The sequence below is a fragment of the Hyperolius riggenbachi genome, chromosome 8 (genome assembly GCF_040937935.1).
Source record: "Hyperolius riggenbachi isolate aHypRig1 chromosome 8, aHypRig1.pri, whole genome shotgun sequence".
Taxonomy (NCBI): domain Eukaryota; kingdom Metazoa; phylum Chordata; class Amphibia; order Anura; family Hyperoliidae; genus Hyperolius; species Hyperolius riggenbachi.
The window spans coordinates 281,018,791-281,037,684 of record NC_090653.1 but is presented as its reverse complement, the minus strand read 5'-3'; the positions used below and the strand labels follow the sequence as shown (position 1 = coordinate 281,037,684).

General features: G+C 39.6%; 1 protein-coding gene across 6 annotated transcripts in view; it reads left to right on the top strand.

The window, feature by feature from the left end:
* GARNL3 (GTPase activating Rap/RanGAP domain like 3) overlaps positions 1–18,894 on the top strand; it is a 258,342-nt gene that overhangs the window by 125,891 nt on the left and 113,557 nt on the right. For all 6 annotated transcript variants that reach the window (XM_068249011.1, XM_068249007.1, XM_068249009.1 and 3 more), the window contains one exon: positions 4,139–4,208. In XM_068249011.1, the coding sequence (XP_068105112.1) occupies positions 4,139–4,208 (70 nt within the window). The remainder of the gene's footprint in view (positions 1–4,138; positions 4,209–18,894) is intronic.

Sequence of the window (18,894 nt, the reverse complement as noted above, 5' to 3'; positions counted from 1 at the left end):
TGTCCATTACCATGGTGGGAAAAAAGGGCGTGTCCATGACATGGTGTGGCGGAATGAACTGTAATGTAACTCTGAAGCAGTGGTCCAGAGTTTCCTCCCAAAACACAGAAAGACAAAGTGACCCTAAAGATAATTAGGCAATGTTCCCCAAACACATAAGAAAGCAGTGTTCCAACAATGATGTGGTGAAATTGGAGATTTGCATCATGGATGTCAGTCCATAACATGACCATGTACTCTGTAAAGTGCTGCAGAAGATGCAAGTGCTACATAAATACATAATAATGATATGGCGGGACATTAGACTTTTACTATGGTCGGGATTACATTGTGAGCTCTGCCAAGGACATGGCTACATTCTCTGTAAAGTGCTGCCTTAGATGTCAGTGCTATATAAATACATAATGATATCGTAGGGCATTAGACTATGACTATGGTGGGATTAGATTGTGCACGCAATCTGCAGAAGCTGCTGATGCTACAGTATTTGCATACCATTTAATAATCATGAGCCCCCAAAATGCCAAATGCTGCAATAATAACTCCAAAGTAGCAAATCCAGTCACTATGGCCATCTAATAATAACTGCAGCAACCGTTACCTCTGACACATGAATTGCAATAACCGTTACCCTGGGAAATGAAATGCAACTACTGTTACCTCTGATACATGAAATGCAGCAGAAAACAGTTACTCCGACTCCGCAAACAGTATATGAGGCAAACATTACCTCATGCGGCCACAGAGTCCCACGGCTGGGACACCCAGCGGCCAAAAGTGGGACATAACCTGGGACACGTTGCAGCCTGGGACAGGGAACCCTGAACCTGAGACGTGTCCCAGGTAAACCAGGATGGCTGGTCAGGGTAATTTAGGAATATCAGCCACTATTGCCGGGGAACCTTGTCTCGGCCTTGCTCCTCTGAGAGACCTAAGGGGACCTGAATTATTCAGTTTACACTTTGCAAAGCACTGTGGAAAACGTAAGCCCCATTGAAAGGCACAGACTAACCAGCAAGCTCATGGTGACCCAGAACTCATTGGAGTGTGTAAGGGACTACAATGGTCCTAAAAGCCCCCCTACTAAGATGTTAAGTAAAACAAAAGTTTGCTTTCCTAAAACAGAAAGAATTTGCGATAATTCAGGTTGGAGTGAGCTTGAGATGTCTCCCAGGCACCACTGCTGAATATATGCAAATTAACCATTGTACCCTTAGAAGCTAAACACACCTCCAGAACCGCTGGAATGCAATGATGTGTCAGCTTGTTAATGTGTACAGAGCCATAATAATCCAACATGCATACAGACTGTTTTGGATTGTTTGATCCTCATCAGTGCATGTCATGGATTAATTTGGCTCCATGGCTCCATTGAAAGGCATAAAGCCATCAATAATAGGCTGTGTGTGATGGGTGGAGTTGGCCAATGAGATCCCAGCAATTACTGGCTTGCAAATTTAACGCAGATTGGAAACGGGCCAATTAAATGCACTTCCTGTTGATCATCATTGTTCCAATTCCGAGGTGCATACAATTTGCATTCAAGCTGCATGAAAGCTAGAATCATTTATGTCTCTTTGGCTGTCAATAAAGATGAGGAATACAGAACATGTAATTTCATAAGATTCCATACTTCCAGTATTGTCTGTATTTTGTCAAGGCCTTGCCCTGTGTACACATGTGCAGCGATTGTCGCCTGTAAGGATCAGGACTCGGATGACCGTTTGGGGGTGAGCACCATTCGGACGCTGCTGTACACGCGCTAGATATTTGGAGGAGGTGGCGTCAACTAGCCGAGAATATTCTATCGTGTGTACCAGCCTTGAGTCTCGGAGACCACATTGCGCATACACGGTTGCTGCAGTCTCCTCTTCCTTTCCATCTCCAATGCTGCCCATAGCCGCCGGCCACAATGCAAACATGCACAGAGGGCAAGGTGGCTGCTCCACAGGCGGCTGGCAGCAGAGTACCGCGGTCAGGCGCTCCCCTGATCTCCCTGCATAGCAGCATTCGCAAGCTTACAAATGCTGCACCAGTTTAGCCTGCTGCTTTGGTGCCCTTGCTCCTGTGGTGCCCTAGGCTATGGCCTAGGTGGCCTTGGCCTAAATCCGGTCCTGCCCTGAACAGGCATGCAGATCAGATGTTTATGACAAAAATCTGACAAGATTAGCCTCATGCTTGCTTGTTTGTTTGTTTATAAGTGTTTTTATTATTTTCTCAAGCTTATTATTTTCTGCACTTCTATGTACAGGGACATGATTTGCTGCATGCTTGTTACAGGTGTGTGATTCAGACATTACTGATGCCAGAAAGATCAGCAAGGCTGCCAGGCAACTGGTATGGTTTCAAAGGAAATAAAGATGGCAACCTCCATATTCCTCTCACCTCATTTTCTTTTTTAAAGGGAACCTTAATGTGAGAGCGATATGGAGGCTGCCTTATTTGTTTCCTTTTAAACAATGCAGATTGCCTGGCAGCCCTGCTGATCCTCTGCCTCTAATACTATTAGCCATAGCCCCTGAACAAGCATGCAGCAGATCAGGTGTTTCTGACTGAACTCTGACTGGATTAGCCGCATGTTTATATCAGGTGTGTGACTCAGACACTACTGCAGCCAAAGAGATTGACAGAACTGCCAGGCAACTGGTATTGCTTAAAAGGAAATTAATATGGAAGCCTTGCTTTAGGTTTCCTTTAAAGGACAACTGAAGAAAAATATGATTGGAGGCTGCCATATTTATTTCCGTTTAAATGAGTACTTTAGGTGGAAAAAGAGTTGAACTTACCCGGGGCTTCTAATGGTCCCCCGCAGACATCCTGTGTCTGCACAGCCACTCACCGATTCTCCGGCCCCGCCTCCGGTTCACTTCTGGAATTTCCAACTTTAAAGGCGGAAAAAAACGGCCACGCCCTCCCTCCTGCTGATGTCAGCACGAGTGTACTGCGCAGGTGCAGACCATACTGGACCTGCACAATACGCTCCTGGTGACATCAGCAGGAGGGAGGGCGTGGCCACGCAGGCACAGTTGTTTTCCGAGTTTAAACTTGGAAATTCCAGAAGTGAACCGGAGGCGGGGCCGGAGAATCGGTGAGTGGCTGCGCGGGCACAGGATGTCTGCGGGGGACCATTAGAAGTTCAACTCTTTTTTACCCCCCCCTACTGTAGTCCTTTAAGCAATATCAGTTACCTGGCAGCCCTGCTAATGTATTTGGCTGCAGCATGCAGCTAATCTTGTCAGATCTGACAATAATATCAGAAACACCTGATCTGCTGCATGCTTGTTCAGGGTCTATGGCTAAAACTATTAGAGGCAGAGCATCAGCCGGACAGCCAGGCAACTGGTATTAGTTAAAAGGAAATAAATATGGCAGCCTCCATATCCCTCTCCCTTCAATTGTCCTTTAACAAAAAGTGTTAATTAAGCTGCTATTGCTGCCCTAGTCCCCTCCCCTTATTATTGCCCATCTTTGGGCTCAGGGCGATATCCCTGGTAGTGCTGTAACCCATAGCAACAGGTCAACCTATTTATTTTTCCTGTAGAACACGGAATAGGTGTGGTTGCTATTGGCAACAGGCCTGTTCTTCTTTTCAGGGAATATTCCCCATTTTACACTCTTGGGGTATATATTTTCCTCTCCTGGTAATGGAGTGCGAGAGATGAGAGGGGGTTGAGCAGCGTTTGCTGCATCAGCTGTTCTCGTCTGTCTGGAATGATGGGGGAATGGGGCAGAGGCCGTGGTGTATATATATATATATATATATGTGTGTGTGTGTGTATACATATATATGATGAGCGGTGGGCGTAGGCAGCCCCGCAGGCGTCTCTACACAGCATTGTGTCCCCCCCTCTCCCGGGTGACATGTCCCGGGCACACATTGCTGTGCACAGAGACCACCAGATGAATATTGACAGAGCGCAGAAGACGCAGCTGCACATGGCTGGGGGAGGGGGGATGTGTTTCTCCTCATTACACACCCCTCCTAAGCAGGATGCGACAACCTGCAATGTCTGCGCCAGGCTCCTCTCCCATCCGGAGCCCCCCACAGTGACACAAGCCCCCGCCGCCGCAGCCGCTGCAATGTCTGCTCTCCGGACCGCCAGACATGCTGCCTACTAATGAAGCCTTTCTCTTCCAGCTCCGTCTCCGAAGACCTGGGCTGCCGGAGGGGCGACTTCAGCAGAAAACACTACGGATCCGTGGAGCTGGTGAGTTCCCCATCCCCACCGCCGGCCGAGGAAAAAGCAGAGAAAACCCAGGGGGTGGGGCAGACCTGTTCATTCTCGTCTGTGACTGATGTCATTTCATCTGCCTGAGATACTGATATGTTATATAGTGTGTCCTGATACAGTGTTATGTTATACGGGGTGTCCTGATATAGTGTTATGTTATATTGTGTGTCCTGATATAGTGTTATGTTATATGGGGTGTCCTGATATAGTGTTATGTTATACGGGGTGTCCTGATATAGTGTTATGTTATACGGGGTGTCCTGATATAGTGTTATGTTATATTGTGTGTCCTGATATAGTGTTATGTTATATAGTGTGTCCTGATATAGTGTTATGTTATATGGGGTGTCCTGATATAGTGTTATGTTATACGGGGTGTCCTGATATAGTGTTATGTTATACGGGGTGTCCTGATATAGTGTTATGTTATATTGTGTGTCCTGATATAGTGTTATGTTATATGGGGTGTCCTGATATAGTGTTATGTTATACGGGGTGTCCTGATACAGTGTTATGTTATATGGTGTGTCCTGATATAGTGTTATGTTATATAGTGTGTCCTGATATAGTGTTATGTTATACGGGGTGTCCTGATATAGTGTTATGTTCTATTGTGTGTCCTGATATAGTGTTATGTTTTACGGGGTGTCCTGATATAGTGGTATGTTATATGGGGTGTCCTGATATAGTGTTATGTTATATGGGGTGTCCTGATATAGTGTTATGTTATATGAGGTGTCCTGATATAGTGTTATGTTATATGGGGTGTCCTGATACAGTGTTATGTTATATAGTGTGTCCTGATATAGTGTTATGTTTTACGGGGTGTCCTGATATAGTGTTATGTTATACGGGGTGTCCTGATATAGTGTTATGTTATACGGTGTGTCCTGATATAGTGTTATGTTATACGGTGTGTCCTGATATAGTGTTATGTTATATGGTGTGTCCTGATATAGTGTTATGTTATATGGTGTGTCCTGATATAATGTTATGTTATATGGGGTGTCCTGATATAGTGTTATGTTATATGATGTGTCCTGATATAGTGTTATGTTATATAGTGTATCCTGATATAGTGTTATGTTATATGGGGTGTCCTGATATAGTGTTATGTTATATGGGGTGTCCTGATATAGTGTTATGTTATATGGGGTGTCCTGATATAGTTTTATGTTATATGGGGTGTCCTGATATAGTGTTATGTTATATGGGGTGTCCTGATATAGCGTTATGTTATACGGGGTGTCCTGATATAGTGTTATGTTATATGGGGTGTCCTGATATAGTGTTATGTTATATGGTGTGTCCTGATATAGTGTTATGTTATATGGGGTGTCCTGATATAGTGTTATGTTATATGGGGTGTCCTGATATAGTTTTATGTTATATGGGGTATCCTGATATAGTGTTATGTTATATAGAGTGTCCTGATATAGTGTTATGTTATATGGGGTGTCCTGATATAGTGTTATGTTATATAGTGTGTCCTGATATAGTGTTATGTTATATGGGGTGTCCTGATATAGTGTTATGTTATATGGGGTGTCCTGATACAGTGTTATGTTATATAGTGTGTCCTGATATAGTGTTATGTTTTACGGGGTGTCCTGATATAGTGGTATGTTATATGGGGTGTCCTGATATAGTGTTATGTTATATGGGGTGTCCTGATATAGTGTTATGTTATACGGTGTGTCTTGATACAGTGTTATGTTATATAGTGTGTCCTGATATAGTGTTATGTTATACGGTGTGTCCTGATATAGTGTTATGTTATATGGGGTGTCCTGATACAGTGTAATGTTATATAGAGTGTCCTGATATAGTGTTATGTTATACGAGGTGTCCTGATACAGTGTTATGTTATATAGTGTATCCTGATACAGTGTTATGTTATATAGTGTATCCTGATATAGTGTTATGTTATATGGGGTGTCCTGATATAGTGTTATGTTATATGGGGTGTCCTGATATAGTTTTATGTTATATGGGGTGTCCTGATATAGTGTTATGTTATATGGGGTGTCCTGATATAGCGTTATGTTATACGGGGTGTCCTGATATAGTGTTATGTTATATAGTGTGTCCTGATATAGAGTTATGTTATACGGTGTGTCCTGATATAGTGTTATGTTATATGGGGTGTCCTGATACAGTGTTATGTTATATAGAGTGTCCTGATATAGTGTTATGTTATACGGGGTGTCCTGATACAGTGTTATGTTATATGGGGTGTCCTGATATAGTTTTATGTTATATGGGGTATCCTGATATAGTGTTATGTTATATAGAGTGTCCTGATATAGTGTTATGTTATATGGGGTGTCCTGATATAGTGTTATGTTATATAGTGTGTCCTGATATAGTGTTATGTTATATGGGGTGTCCTGATATAGTGTTATGTTATATGGGGTGTCCTGATACAGTGTTATGTTATATAGTGTGTCCTGATATAGTGTTATGTTTTACGGGGTGTCCTGATATAGTGGTATGTTATATGGGGTGTCCTGATATAGTGTTATGTTATATGGGGTGTCCTGATATAGTGTTATGTTATACGGTGTGTCTTGATACAGTGTTATGTTATATAGTGTGTCCTGATATAGTGTTATGTTATACGGTGTGTCCTGATATAGTGTTATGTTATATGGGGTGTCCTGATACAGTGTAATGTTATATAGAGTGTCCTGATATAGTGTTATGTTATACGAGGTGTCCTGATACAGTGTTATGTTATATAGTGTATCCTGATACAGTGTTATGTTATATAGTGTATCCTGATATAGTGTTATGTTATATGGGGTGTCCTGATATAGTGTTATGTTATATGGGGTGTCCTGATATAGTTTTATGTTATATGGGGTGTCCTGATATAGTGTTATGTTATATGGGGTGTCCTGATATAGCGTTATGTTATACGGGGTGTCCTGATATAGTGTTATGTTATATAGTGTGTCCTGATATAGAGTTATGTTATACGGTGTGTCCTGATATAGTGTTATGTTATATGGGGTGTCCTGATACAGTGTTATGTTATATAGAGTGTCCTGATATAGTGTTATGTTATACGGGGTGTCCTGATACAGTGTTATGTTATATAGTGTGTCCTGATATAGTGTTATGTTATATGGTGTGTCCTGATATAGTGTTATGTTATATGGGGTGTCCTGATATAGTGTTATGTTATACGGTGTGTACTGATATAGTGTTATGTTATACGGTGTGTCCTGATATAGTGTTATGTTATATGGGGTGTCCTGATACAGTGTTATGTTATATTGTGTGTCCTGATATAGTGTTATGTTATATGGGGTGTCCTGATATAGTGTTATGTTATACGGTGTGTACTGATATAGTGTTATGTTATATGGGGTGTCCTGATATAGTGTTATGTTATATGGGGTGTCCTGATATAGTGTTATGTTATACGGTGTGTCCTGATATAGTGTTATGTTATACGGGGTGTCCTGATACAGAGTTATGTTATATGGGGTGTCCTGATATAGTGTTATGTTATACGGGGTGTCCTGATATAGTGTTATGTTATACGGGGTGTCCTGATACAGTGTTATGTTATATGGGGTGTCCTGATATAGTGTTATGTTATATGGTGTGTCCTGATATAGTGTTATGTTATATGGTGTGTCCTGATATAATGGTATGTTATATGGGGTGTCCTGATATAGTGTTATGTTATACGGGGTGTCCTGATATAGTGTTATGTTATATGGGGTGTCCTGATATAGTGTTATGTTATATGGTGTGTCCTGATATAGTGTTATGTTATATGGTGTGTCCTGATATAATGGTATGTTATATGGGGTGTCCTGATATAGTGTTATGTTATATGGGGTGTCCTGATATAGTGTTATGTTATACGGGGTGTCCTGATATAGTGTTCTGTTATACGGGGTGTCCTGATACAGTGTTATGTTATATGGGGTGTCCTGATATAGTGTTATGTTATACGGTGTGTCCTGATATAGTGTTATGTTATATGGGGTGTCCTGATACAGTGTTATGTTATATGGGGTGTCCTGATATAGTGTTATGTTATATGGTGTGTCCTGATATAGTGTTATGTTATATGGGGTGTCCTGATATAGTGTTATGTTATATGGGGTGTCCTGATATAGTGTTATGTTATATGGTGTGTCCTGATATAGTGTTATGTTATATGGGGTGTCCTGATATAGTGTTATGTTATATGGGGTGTCCTGATATAGTGTTATGTTATATGGGGTGTCCTGATATAGTGTTATGTTATATGGGGTGTCCTGATATAGTGTTATGTTATATGGGGTGTCCTGATATAGTGTTATGTTATATGGGGTGTCCTGATATAGTGTTATGTTATATGGTGTGTCCTGATATAGTGCTATGTTATATAATGTGTCCTGATATAGTGTTATGTTACATGGGATGTCCTGATATAGGGTATATTATATGATGTGTCCTGATATAGTGTTATGTTATACGGGGTGTCCTGATATAGTGTTATGTTATACGGTGTGTCCTGATACAGTGTTATGTTATATGGGGTGTCCTGATATAGTGTTATGTTATATGGTGTGTCCTGATATAGTGTTATGTTATATGGTGTGTCCTGATATAGTGTTATGTTATACGGTGTGTCCTGATACAGTGTTATGTTATATGGCGTGTCCTGATATAGTGTTATGTTATATGGGGTGTCCTGATATAGTGTTATGTTATATGGGATGTCCTGATATAGTGTTATGTTATATGGGGTGTCCTGATATAGTGTTATGTTATATGGTGTGTCCTGATATAGTGTTATGTTATACGGGGTGTCCTGATATAGTGTTATGTTATACGGGGTGTCCTGGTATAGTGTTATGTTATATGGTGTGTCCTGGCATAGTGTTATGTTATATGATGTGTCCTGATATAGTGGTATGTTATATAATGTGTCCTGATATAGTGTTATGTTATACGGGGTGTCCTAATATAGTGTTATGTTATATGGTGTGTCCTGATATAGTGTTATGTTATACGGGGTGTCCTGATATAGTGTTATGTTATATGGTGTGTCCTGGTATAGCGTTATGTTATATGATGTGTCCTGATATAGTGTTATGTTATATTGTGTGTCCTGATATAGTGTTATGTTATATGGGGTGTCCTGATACAGCGTTATATTATATGGGGTGTTCTGATATAGTGTTATGTTATATGGGGTGTCCTGATATAGTGTTATGTTATATGGTGTGTCCTGATATAGTGTTATGTTATATGGGGTGTCCTGATATAGTGTTATGTTATACGGGGTGTCCTGATATAGTGTTATGTTATACGGGGTGTCCTGATATAGTGAGTGTTATATTATACGGGGTGTCCTGATATAGTGTTATGTTATATGGGGTGTCCTGATATAGTGTTATGTTATATGGGGTGTCCTGATATAGTGTTATGTTATAGGATGTGTCCTGATATAGTGTTATGTTATATGGTGTGTCCTGATATAGTGTTATGTTATATGGGGTGTCCTGATATAGTGTTATGTTATACGGGGTGTCCTGATATAGTGTTATGTTATACAAGGTGTCCTGATATACTGTTATTTTATATGGTGTGTCCTGATACAGTGTTATGTTATATGGCGTATCCTGATATAGTGTTATGTTATATGAGGTGTCCTGATAAAGTGTTATGTTATATGGGGTGTCCTGATATAGTGTTATGTTTTATGGGGTGTCCTGATACAGTGTTATGTTATATGGGGTGTCCTGATACAGCGTTATGTTATATGGGGTGTCCTGATATAGTGTTATGTTATATGGGGTGTCCTGATATAGTGTTATGTTATATGATGTGTCCTGATATAGTGTTATGTTATATGGGGTGTACTGATATAGTGTTATGTTATACGGTGTGTCCTGATATAGTGTTATGTTATATGGGGTGTCCTGATATAGTGTTATGTTATACGGGGTGTCCTGATATAGTGTTATGTTATACGGTGTGTCCTGATATAGTGTTAAGTTATATGGGGTGTCCTGATATAGTGTTATGTTATATGGTGTGTCCTGATATAGTGTTATGTTATATGGGGTGTCCTGATAAAGTGCTATGTTATATGGGGTGTCCTGATATAGTGTTATGTTATATGGGGTGTCCTGATATAGTGTTATGTTATATGCTGTGTCCTGATATAGTGTTATGTTATATGGGGTGTCCTGATAAAGTGTTATGTTATATGGGGTGTCCTGATATAGTGTTATGTTATATGGGGTGTCCTGATACAGTGTTATGTTATATGGTGTGTCCTGATATAGTGTTATGTTATACGGTGTGTCCTGATATAGTGTTATGTTATATGGGGTGTCCTGATATAGTGTTCTGTTATACGGGGTGTCCTGATACAGTGTTATGTTATATGGGGTGTCCTGATATAGTGTTATGTTATACGGTGTGTCCTGATATAGTGTTATGTTGTATGGGGTGTCCTGATATAGTGTTATGTTATACGGGGTGTCCTGATATAGTGTTATGTTATACGGTGTGTCCTGATATAGTGTTATGTTATATGGGGTGTCCTGATATAGTGTTATGTTATATGGGATGTCCTGATTAGTGTTATGTTATATGGGATGTCCTGATACAGTGTTATGTTATATGGGGTGTCCTGATATAGTGTTATGTTATACGGTGTGTCCTGATATAGTGTTATGTTATATGGGGTGTCCTGATATAGTGTTATGTTATATGGTGTGTCCTGATATAGTGTTATGTTATATGGGGTGTCCTGATATAGTGTTATGTTATACGGGGTGTCCTGATATAGTGTTATGTTATACGGGGTGTCCTGATATAGTGTTATGTTTTACGGGGTGTCCTGATATAGTGTTATGTTATATGGAGTGTCCTGATATAGTGTTATGTTATACGGGGTGTCCTGATATAGTGTTATGTTATATGGAGTGTCCTGATATAGTGTTATGTTATATGGTGTGTCCTGATATAGTGTTATGTTATATGGTGTGTCCTGATATAGTGTTATGTTATAGGGGGTGTCCTGATATAGTGTTATGTTATACGGGGTGTCCTGATATAGTGTTATGTTATATGGAGTGTCCTGATATAGTGTTATGTTATACGGTGTGTCCTGATATAGTGTTATGTTATATGGAGTGTCCTGATATAGTGTTATGTTATACGGTGTGTCCTGATATAGTGTTATGTTATACGGGGTGTCCTGATATAGTGTTATGTTATATGGTGTGTCCTGATATAGTGTTATGTTATATGGTGTGTCCTGATATAGTGTTATGGTATATGGGGTGTCCTGATACAGTGTTATGTTATACGGGGTGTCCTGATATAGTGTTATGTTATACGGGGTGTCCTGATATAGTGTTATGTTATACGGTGTGTCCTGATATAGTGTTATGTTATATGGGGTGTCCTGATATAGTGTTATGTTATATGGTGTGTCCTGATATAGTGTTATGTTATACGGTGTGTCCTGATATAGTGTTATGTTATATGGAGTGTCCTGATATAGTGTTATGTTATATGATGTGTCTTGATACAGTGTTATGTTATATGGGGTGTCCTGATATAGTGTTATGTTATACGGTGTGTCCTGATATAGTGTTATGTTATATGGGGTGTCCTGATATAGTGTTATGTTATATGGTGTGTCCTGATATAGTGTTATGTTATACGGTGTGTCCTGATATAGTGTTATGTTATATGGGATGTCCTGATACAGTGTTATGTTATACGGGGTGTCCTGATATAGTGTTATGTTATATGATGTGTCCTGATACAGTGTTATGTTATATGGGGTGTCCTGATTAGTGTTATGTTATACGGAGTGTCCTGATTAGTGTTATGTTATACGGGGTGTCCTGATATATTGTTATGTTATATGGGGTGTCCTGATATAGTGTTATGTTATATGGTGTGTCCTGATATAGTGTTATGGTATATGGAGTGTCCTGATTAGTGTTATGTTATACGGGGTGTCCTGATATAGTGTTATGTTATACGGTGTGCTCTGTCTCAGAGACCTTCCTAGCTTCTCCTATTTTACAACAGTTTTAGAAGGAATCTGCACTATCTATTGATTTCTTGAAATGCCTGAGACCGTTCTGCATGGATTTCTAAAATCCTACCACGATTTTGTCTCGGGCACTCTTGATAAATGTCCCCCTGTGTTACAAAGGAAATAGTCGGATTTATATATGTCAGACTAAACAGGTGGCTTTTCAGTTTTTGCTTCCAGGGTCGGAGTAAAGTTAACCTGAGATGGGAATGTAAACAAAAAATATACTCACCTGGGTCTTCCTCCAGCCCCTCCAGGCTTATCGCTCCCTCACTGGCCTCCTCCGTCTCCTGGTTCTTCTGCAATTGGCTACGGTCTGGGGCCACCTGGGCATGCGGGGCCCGGCCGCGTGTTCGTTCCCTTCGCTGAGAATGTTCTGTGCCTGTGCAGTACTACTGAGCAGGCGCAGAACACTCCCAGCGACAGGAGCACAACAGTAGAGCACGCGCGACTGCTCCCACTGGAGGACTTTCTGGGGCCAATTAAAAAAGAACCAGGAGGTGGAGGAAGAAGGCGAGGGGGCTGGGGGAAGCCCCAGGCATGTATATTTTTTCTTTACATCCCCATCTCAGGTTTACTTTAAAGGTAACCTGAAGATAGAAAACAAAAACAAAAAGTTTCACTTACCTGGAGCTTCTGCCAGCCCCCTGCAGCCTCCACGTTCCCACGCTGGTCCTCAACAATCCTTAGGTCTCCCGCCGCAGCACAGTTTCGGTATCGTGCGAGTCCTCGTTTGTGCTCTTGGTGCCGCTGCATGCACAGTACAAAAAAACTCTACTGCACCTGTGCAGGATGCTCCCGGCAACGGGGTGTAAAGTAGGTAGCACGCATCCAAGACCCGCACAGGTGCAGTGGCTGTTGACTAAAGAACGTGAAACTGAGCGGAGGACAGGAGGATCATTGAGGACCGGCGCAGGCTCAGGGAGGCTGCAGGGGGCTGGCAGAAACCCCAGGTAAGTGAAACTTTTTTTTTTTACTATCTTCAGGCTCCCTCAAAACCCTGTACATATCTGTCACCTGTATCACCTGTATGCCCCCCCGAGCCTCCAGTGTACCCCCGCAAAATATAATTTAACCAGTTGGGCGGGTCTTTTGTGAGTCGGGTGTTCGTGGACTACCTGTATATATTTATTCACATTTTTCGTTTTGCTTCGGATGTACTTTAACCACTTGAGGACCACAGTGCTAAACCCCCCTAAAGACCAGGCCATTTTTACTGAAATGGGCCACTGCAGCGTTAAGGCCTTGCTGCAGGGCCGCACAACTCAGCACACTTGTGATCCCACCCTTTTCTCCCCACCAACAGAGCTTTCTGTTGGTGGGGTCTGATCGCTCCCCCGTGTTTATTTATTTTTTTACAAATATTATATTTATGTTCTTTTTTTTTTAAATAAATAAACGTATTTTTCTTTTATTTTTCCCACCCTTCCTCCCTCCCCTGGCCAGCCTATCACTGCCAATCACTCTCTTGTGCCCCAGGGGGAGAGCCGTGTCTCACGGCTGTCCCCAGTACAGCGCTGCTGTAGATCGCAGCACTGTACCATGTTAAAAGATGGCGGTCTCCCCGTCTAACAGTCTCCGAGCGTGGATCCACGCGATCTTCTGCAGTAGCCGGCCCCAGGACTTGACGCCAATTAGCGTTAGGCGGTCCTAGCCACCGCTCCCCCAAGCCTCTCTAACCCCTTGTCACCCGTGCAGTATGATATTACCAGAATCCGAAGCCTAGACAGCATGGGCTCCACACCCTGAATTACCGGTATACCAGGGTAAAGCAAGGGGACCTTCTGATATCCGGTAATAAGGGCGCCAGAGATAGTCGCCGGTAGAATATCGATAAAATTACTGATATTCTAATAATTGCATTAGCAAAATATTGGTAATCTTTACCGATAATATAGTGACCTAACCTAACCCTACTCTCACACAGAACACATAGAACATTCCCAGTGCCGAACCCTAAGACGATACAAATGTTATTAACAGAGGTGCCAACAAGTATAAGATATGTACGAAAAAATGTAATTTAGTAATGCTGATATTATTAGTGATCAAAGGTATCATAGAAAGAGCACTGCTGTGATATAGGATGATAATATACACTGCTGTGATATAGGATGGTATTATACACTGCTGTGATATAAGATGGTATTATACACTGCTATGATATAGGATGATATTATACACTGCTGTGATATAGCATGATATTATACACTGCTGTGATATAGGATGGTATTACACCCTGCTGTGATATAGGATGGTATTGTACACTACTGTGATATAGGATGGTATTATACACTGCTGTGACATAGGATGATATTATACACTACTGTGATATAGGATGATATTATACACTGCTGTGATATAGGATGATATTATACACTGCTGTGACATAGGATGGTATTATACACTGCTGTGATATAGGATTATATTATACACTGCTGTGACATAGGATGATATTATACACTGCTGTGACATAGGATGATATTATACACTGCTGTGATATAGGATATTATACACTGCTGTGATATAGAATGATATTACACACTGCTGTGATATAGGGTGATATTATGCACTGCTGTGATATAAGATGATGTTATACACTGCTGTGATATAGGATGATATTATACACTACTGTGATATAGGATGATATTATACACTGCTGTGATATAGGATGGTATTATACACTGCTGTGACATAGGATGATATTATACACTGCTGTGATATAGGATGATATTATACACTGCTGTGATATAGGATGGTATTATACACTGCTATGATATAGGATGATATTATACACTGCTGTGATATAGGATGGTATTATACACTGCTGTGACATAGGATGATATTATACACTGCTGTGATATAGGATATTATACACTGCTGTGATATAGAATGATATTACACACTGCTGTGATATAGGGTGATATTATGCACTGCTGTGATATAGGGTGATATTATGCACTGCTGTGATATAGGATGATATTATACACTGCTGTGATATAGGATGATATTATACACTGCTGTGATATAGGATATTATACACTGCTGTGATATAGCATGATATTATACACTGCTGTGATATAGGATGATATTATACACTGCTGTGATATAGCATATTATAATACACTGCTGTGATATAGGGTGATATCATTATACACTGCTGTGATATAGGATATTATACACTGCTGTGATATAGCATGATATTATACACTGCTGTGATATAGGATATTATACACTGCTGTGATATAGGATGATATTATACACTGCTGTGATATAGGATGGTATTATACACTGCTGTGATATAGGATATTATACACTGCTGTGATATAGGATGATATTATACACTGCTGTGATATAGGATGGTATTATACACTGCTGTGATATAGGATGGTATTATACACTGCTGTGATATAGGATGATATTATACACTGCTGTGATATAGGATGGTATTATACACTGCTGTGGTATAGGATGGCATTATACACTGCTGTGATATAGGATGATATTATACACTGCTGTGATATAGGATGATATTATACACTGCTTTGATATAGGATGATATTATACACTGCTGTGATATAGGATGATATTATACACTGCTGTGATATAGGGTGATATTATCCACTGCTGTGATATAGGGTGATATCATTATACACTGCTGTGATATAGGATGGTATTATACACTGCTGTGATATAGGATGATATTATACACTGCTGTGATATAGGATTATATTATACACTGCTGTGATATAGGATGATATTATACACTGCTGTGATATAGGGTGATATCATTATACACTGCTGTGATATAGGATGGTATTATACACTGCTGTGATATAGGATGGTATTATACACTGCTGTGATATAGGATGATATTATACACTGCTGTGACATAGGGTGATATTATACACTGCTGTGACATAGGATGGTATTATACACTGCTGTGATATAGGATGGTATTATACACTGCTGTGATATAGGATATTATACACTGCTGTGATATAGCATGATATTATACACTGCTGTGATATAGGATGATATTATGCACTGCTGTGATATAGGATGGTATTACACCCTGTTGTGACATAGGATGGTATTATACACTGCTGTGATATAGGATGATATTATACACTGCTGTGGTATAGGGTGATATTATACACTGCTGTGATATAGGATGATATTATACACTGCTGTGATATAGGATGATATTATACACTGCTGTGATATAGGATGATATTATACACTGCTGTGATATAGGATATTATACACTGCTGTGATATAGGATGATATTATACACTGCTGTGATATAGGATGGTATTATACACTGCTGTGATATAGGATGATATTATACCCTGCTGTGATATAGGATGGTATTACACCCTGCTGTGATATAGGATGATATTACACACTGCTGTGATATAGAATGATATTATACACTGCTGTGATATAGGATGGTATTATACACTGCTGTGATATAGGATGATATTATGCACTGCTGTGATATAGGATGGTATTATACACTGCTGTGATATAGGATGGTATTATACACTGCTGTGATATAGGATGATATTATACACTGCTGTGACATAGGATGGTATCATACACTGCTGTGATATAGGATGGTATTATACACTGCTGTGATATAGGATGATATTATACACTGCTGTGATATAGGATGGTATTATACACTGCTGTGATATAGCATGATATTATACACTGCTGTGATATAGCATGATATTATACACTGCTGTGATATAGCATGATATTATACACTGCTGTGATATAGCATGATATTATACACTGCTGTGATATAGCATGATATTATCCACTGCTGTGATATAGGATGATATTATACACTGCTGTGATATAAGATGATGTTATACACTGCTGTGATATAGGATGATATTATACACTGCTGTGATATAGGATGGTATTATACACTGCTGTGATATAGGATGATAATATACACTGCTGTGATATAGGATGGTATTATACACTGCTGTGATATAAGATGGCATTATACACTGCTGTGATATAGGATGATATTATACACTGCTGTGACATAGGGTGATATTATACACTGCTGTGATATAGGATGGTATTATACACTGCTGTGATATAGGATGGTATTATACACTGCTGTGATATAGGATGGTATTATACACTGCTGTGATATAGGATGATATTATACACTGCTGTGATATAGGATGGTATTATACACTGCTGTGATATAGGATGGTATTATACACTGCTGTGATGTAGGATGATATTACACACTGCTGTGATATAGGATATTATACACTGCTGTGATATAGGATGATAATATACACTGCTGTGATATAGGATGATAATATACACTGCTGTAATATAGGATAATATTATACCCTGCCGTGATATAGGATGATAATATACACTGCTGTAATATAGGATAATATTATACCCTGCTGTGATATAAGATGGTATTATACACTGCTGTGATATAGGATGGTATTATACACTGCTATGATATAGGATGATATTATACACTGCTGTGATATAGCATGATATTATACACTGCTGTGATATAGGATGGTATTACACCCTGCTGTGATATAGGATGGTATTATACACTACTGTGATATAGGATGATATTATACACTGCTGTGACATAGGATGATATTATACACTACTGTGATATAGGATGATATTATACACTGCTGTGACATAGGATGGTATTATACACTGCTGTGATATAGGATTATATTATACACTGCTGTGACATAGGATGATATTATACACTGCTGTGACATAGGATGATATTATACACTGCTGTGATATAGGATATTATACACTGCTGTGATATAGAATGATATTACACACTTCTGTGATATAGGGTGATATTATGCACTGCTGTGATATAAGATGATGTTATACACTGCTGTGATATAGGATGATATTATACACTACTGTGATATAGGATGATATTATACACTGCTGTGATATAGGATGGTATTATACACTGCTGTGACATAGGATGATATTATACACTGCTGTGATATAGGATGATATTATACACTGCTGTGATATAGGATGGTATTATACACTGCTATGATATAGGATGATATTATACACTGCTGTGATATAGGATGGTATTATACACTGCTGTGACATAGGATGATATTATACACTGCTGTGATATAGGATATTATACACTGCTGTGATATAGAATGATATTACACACTGCTGTGATATAGGGTGATATTATGCACTGCTGTGATATAGGGTGATATTATGCACTGCTGTGATATAGGATGATATTATACACTGCTGTGATATAGGATGATATTATACACTGCTGTGATATAGGATGATATTATACACTGCTGTGATATAGGATATTATACACTGCTGTGATATAGCATGATATTATACACTGCTGTGATATAGGATGATATTATACACTGCTGTGATATAGCATATTATAATACACTGCTGTGATATAGGGTGATATCATTATACACTGCTGTGATATAGGATATTATACACTGCTGTGATATAGCATGATATTATACACTGCTGTGATATAGGATATTATACACTGCTGTG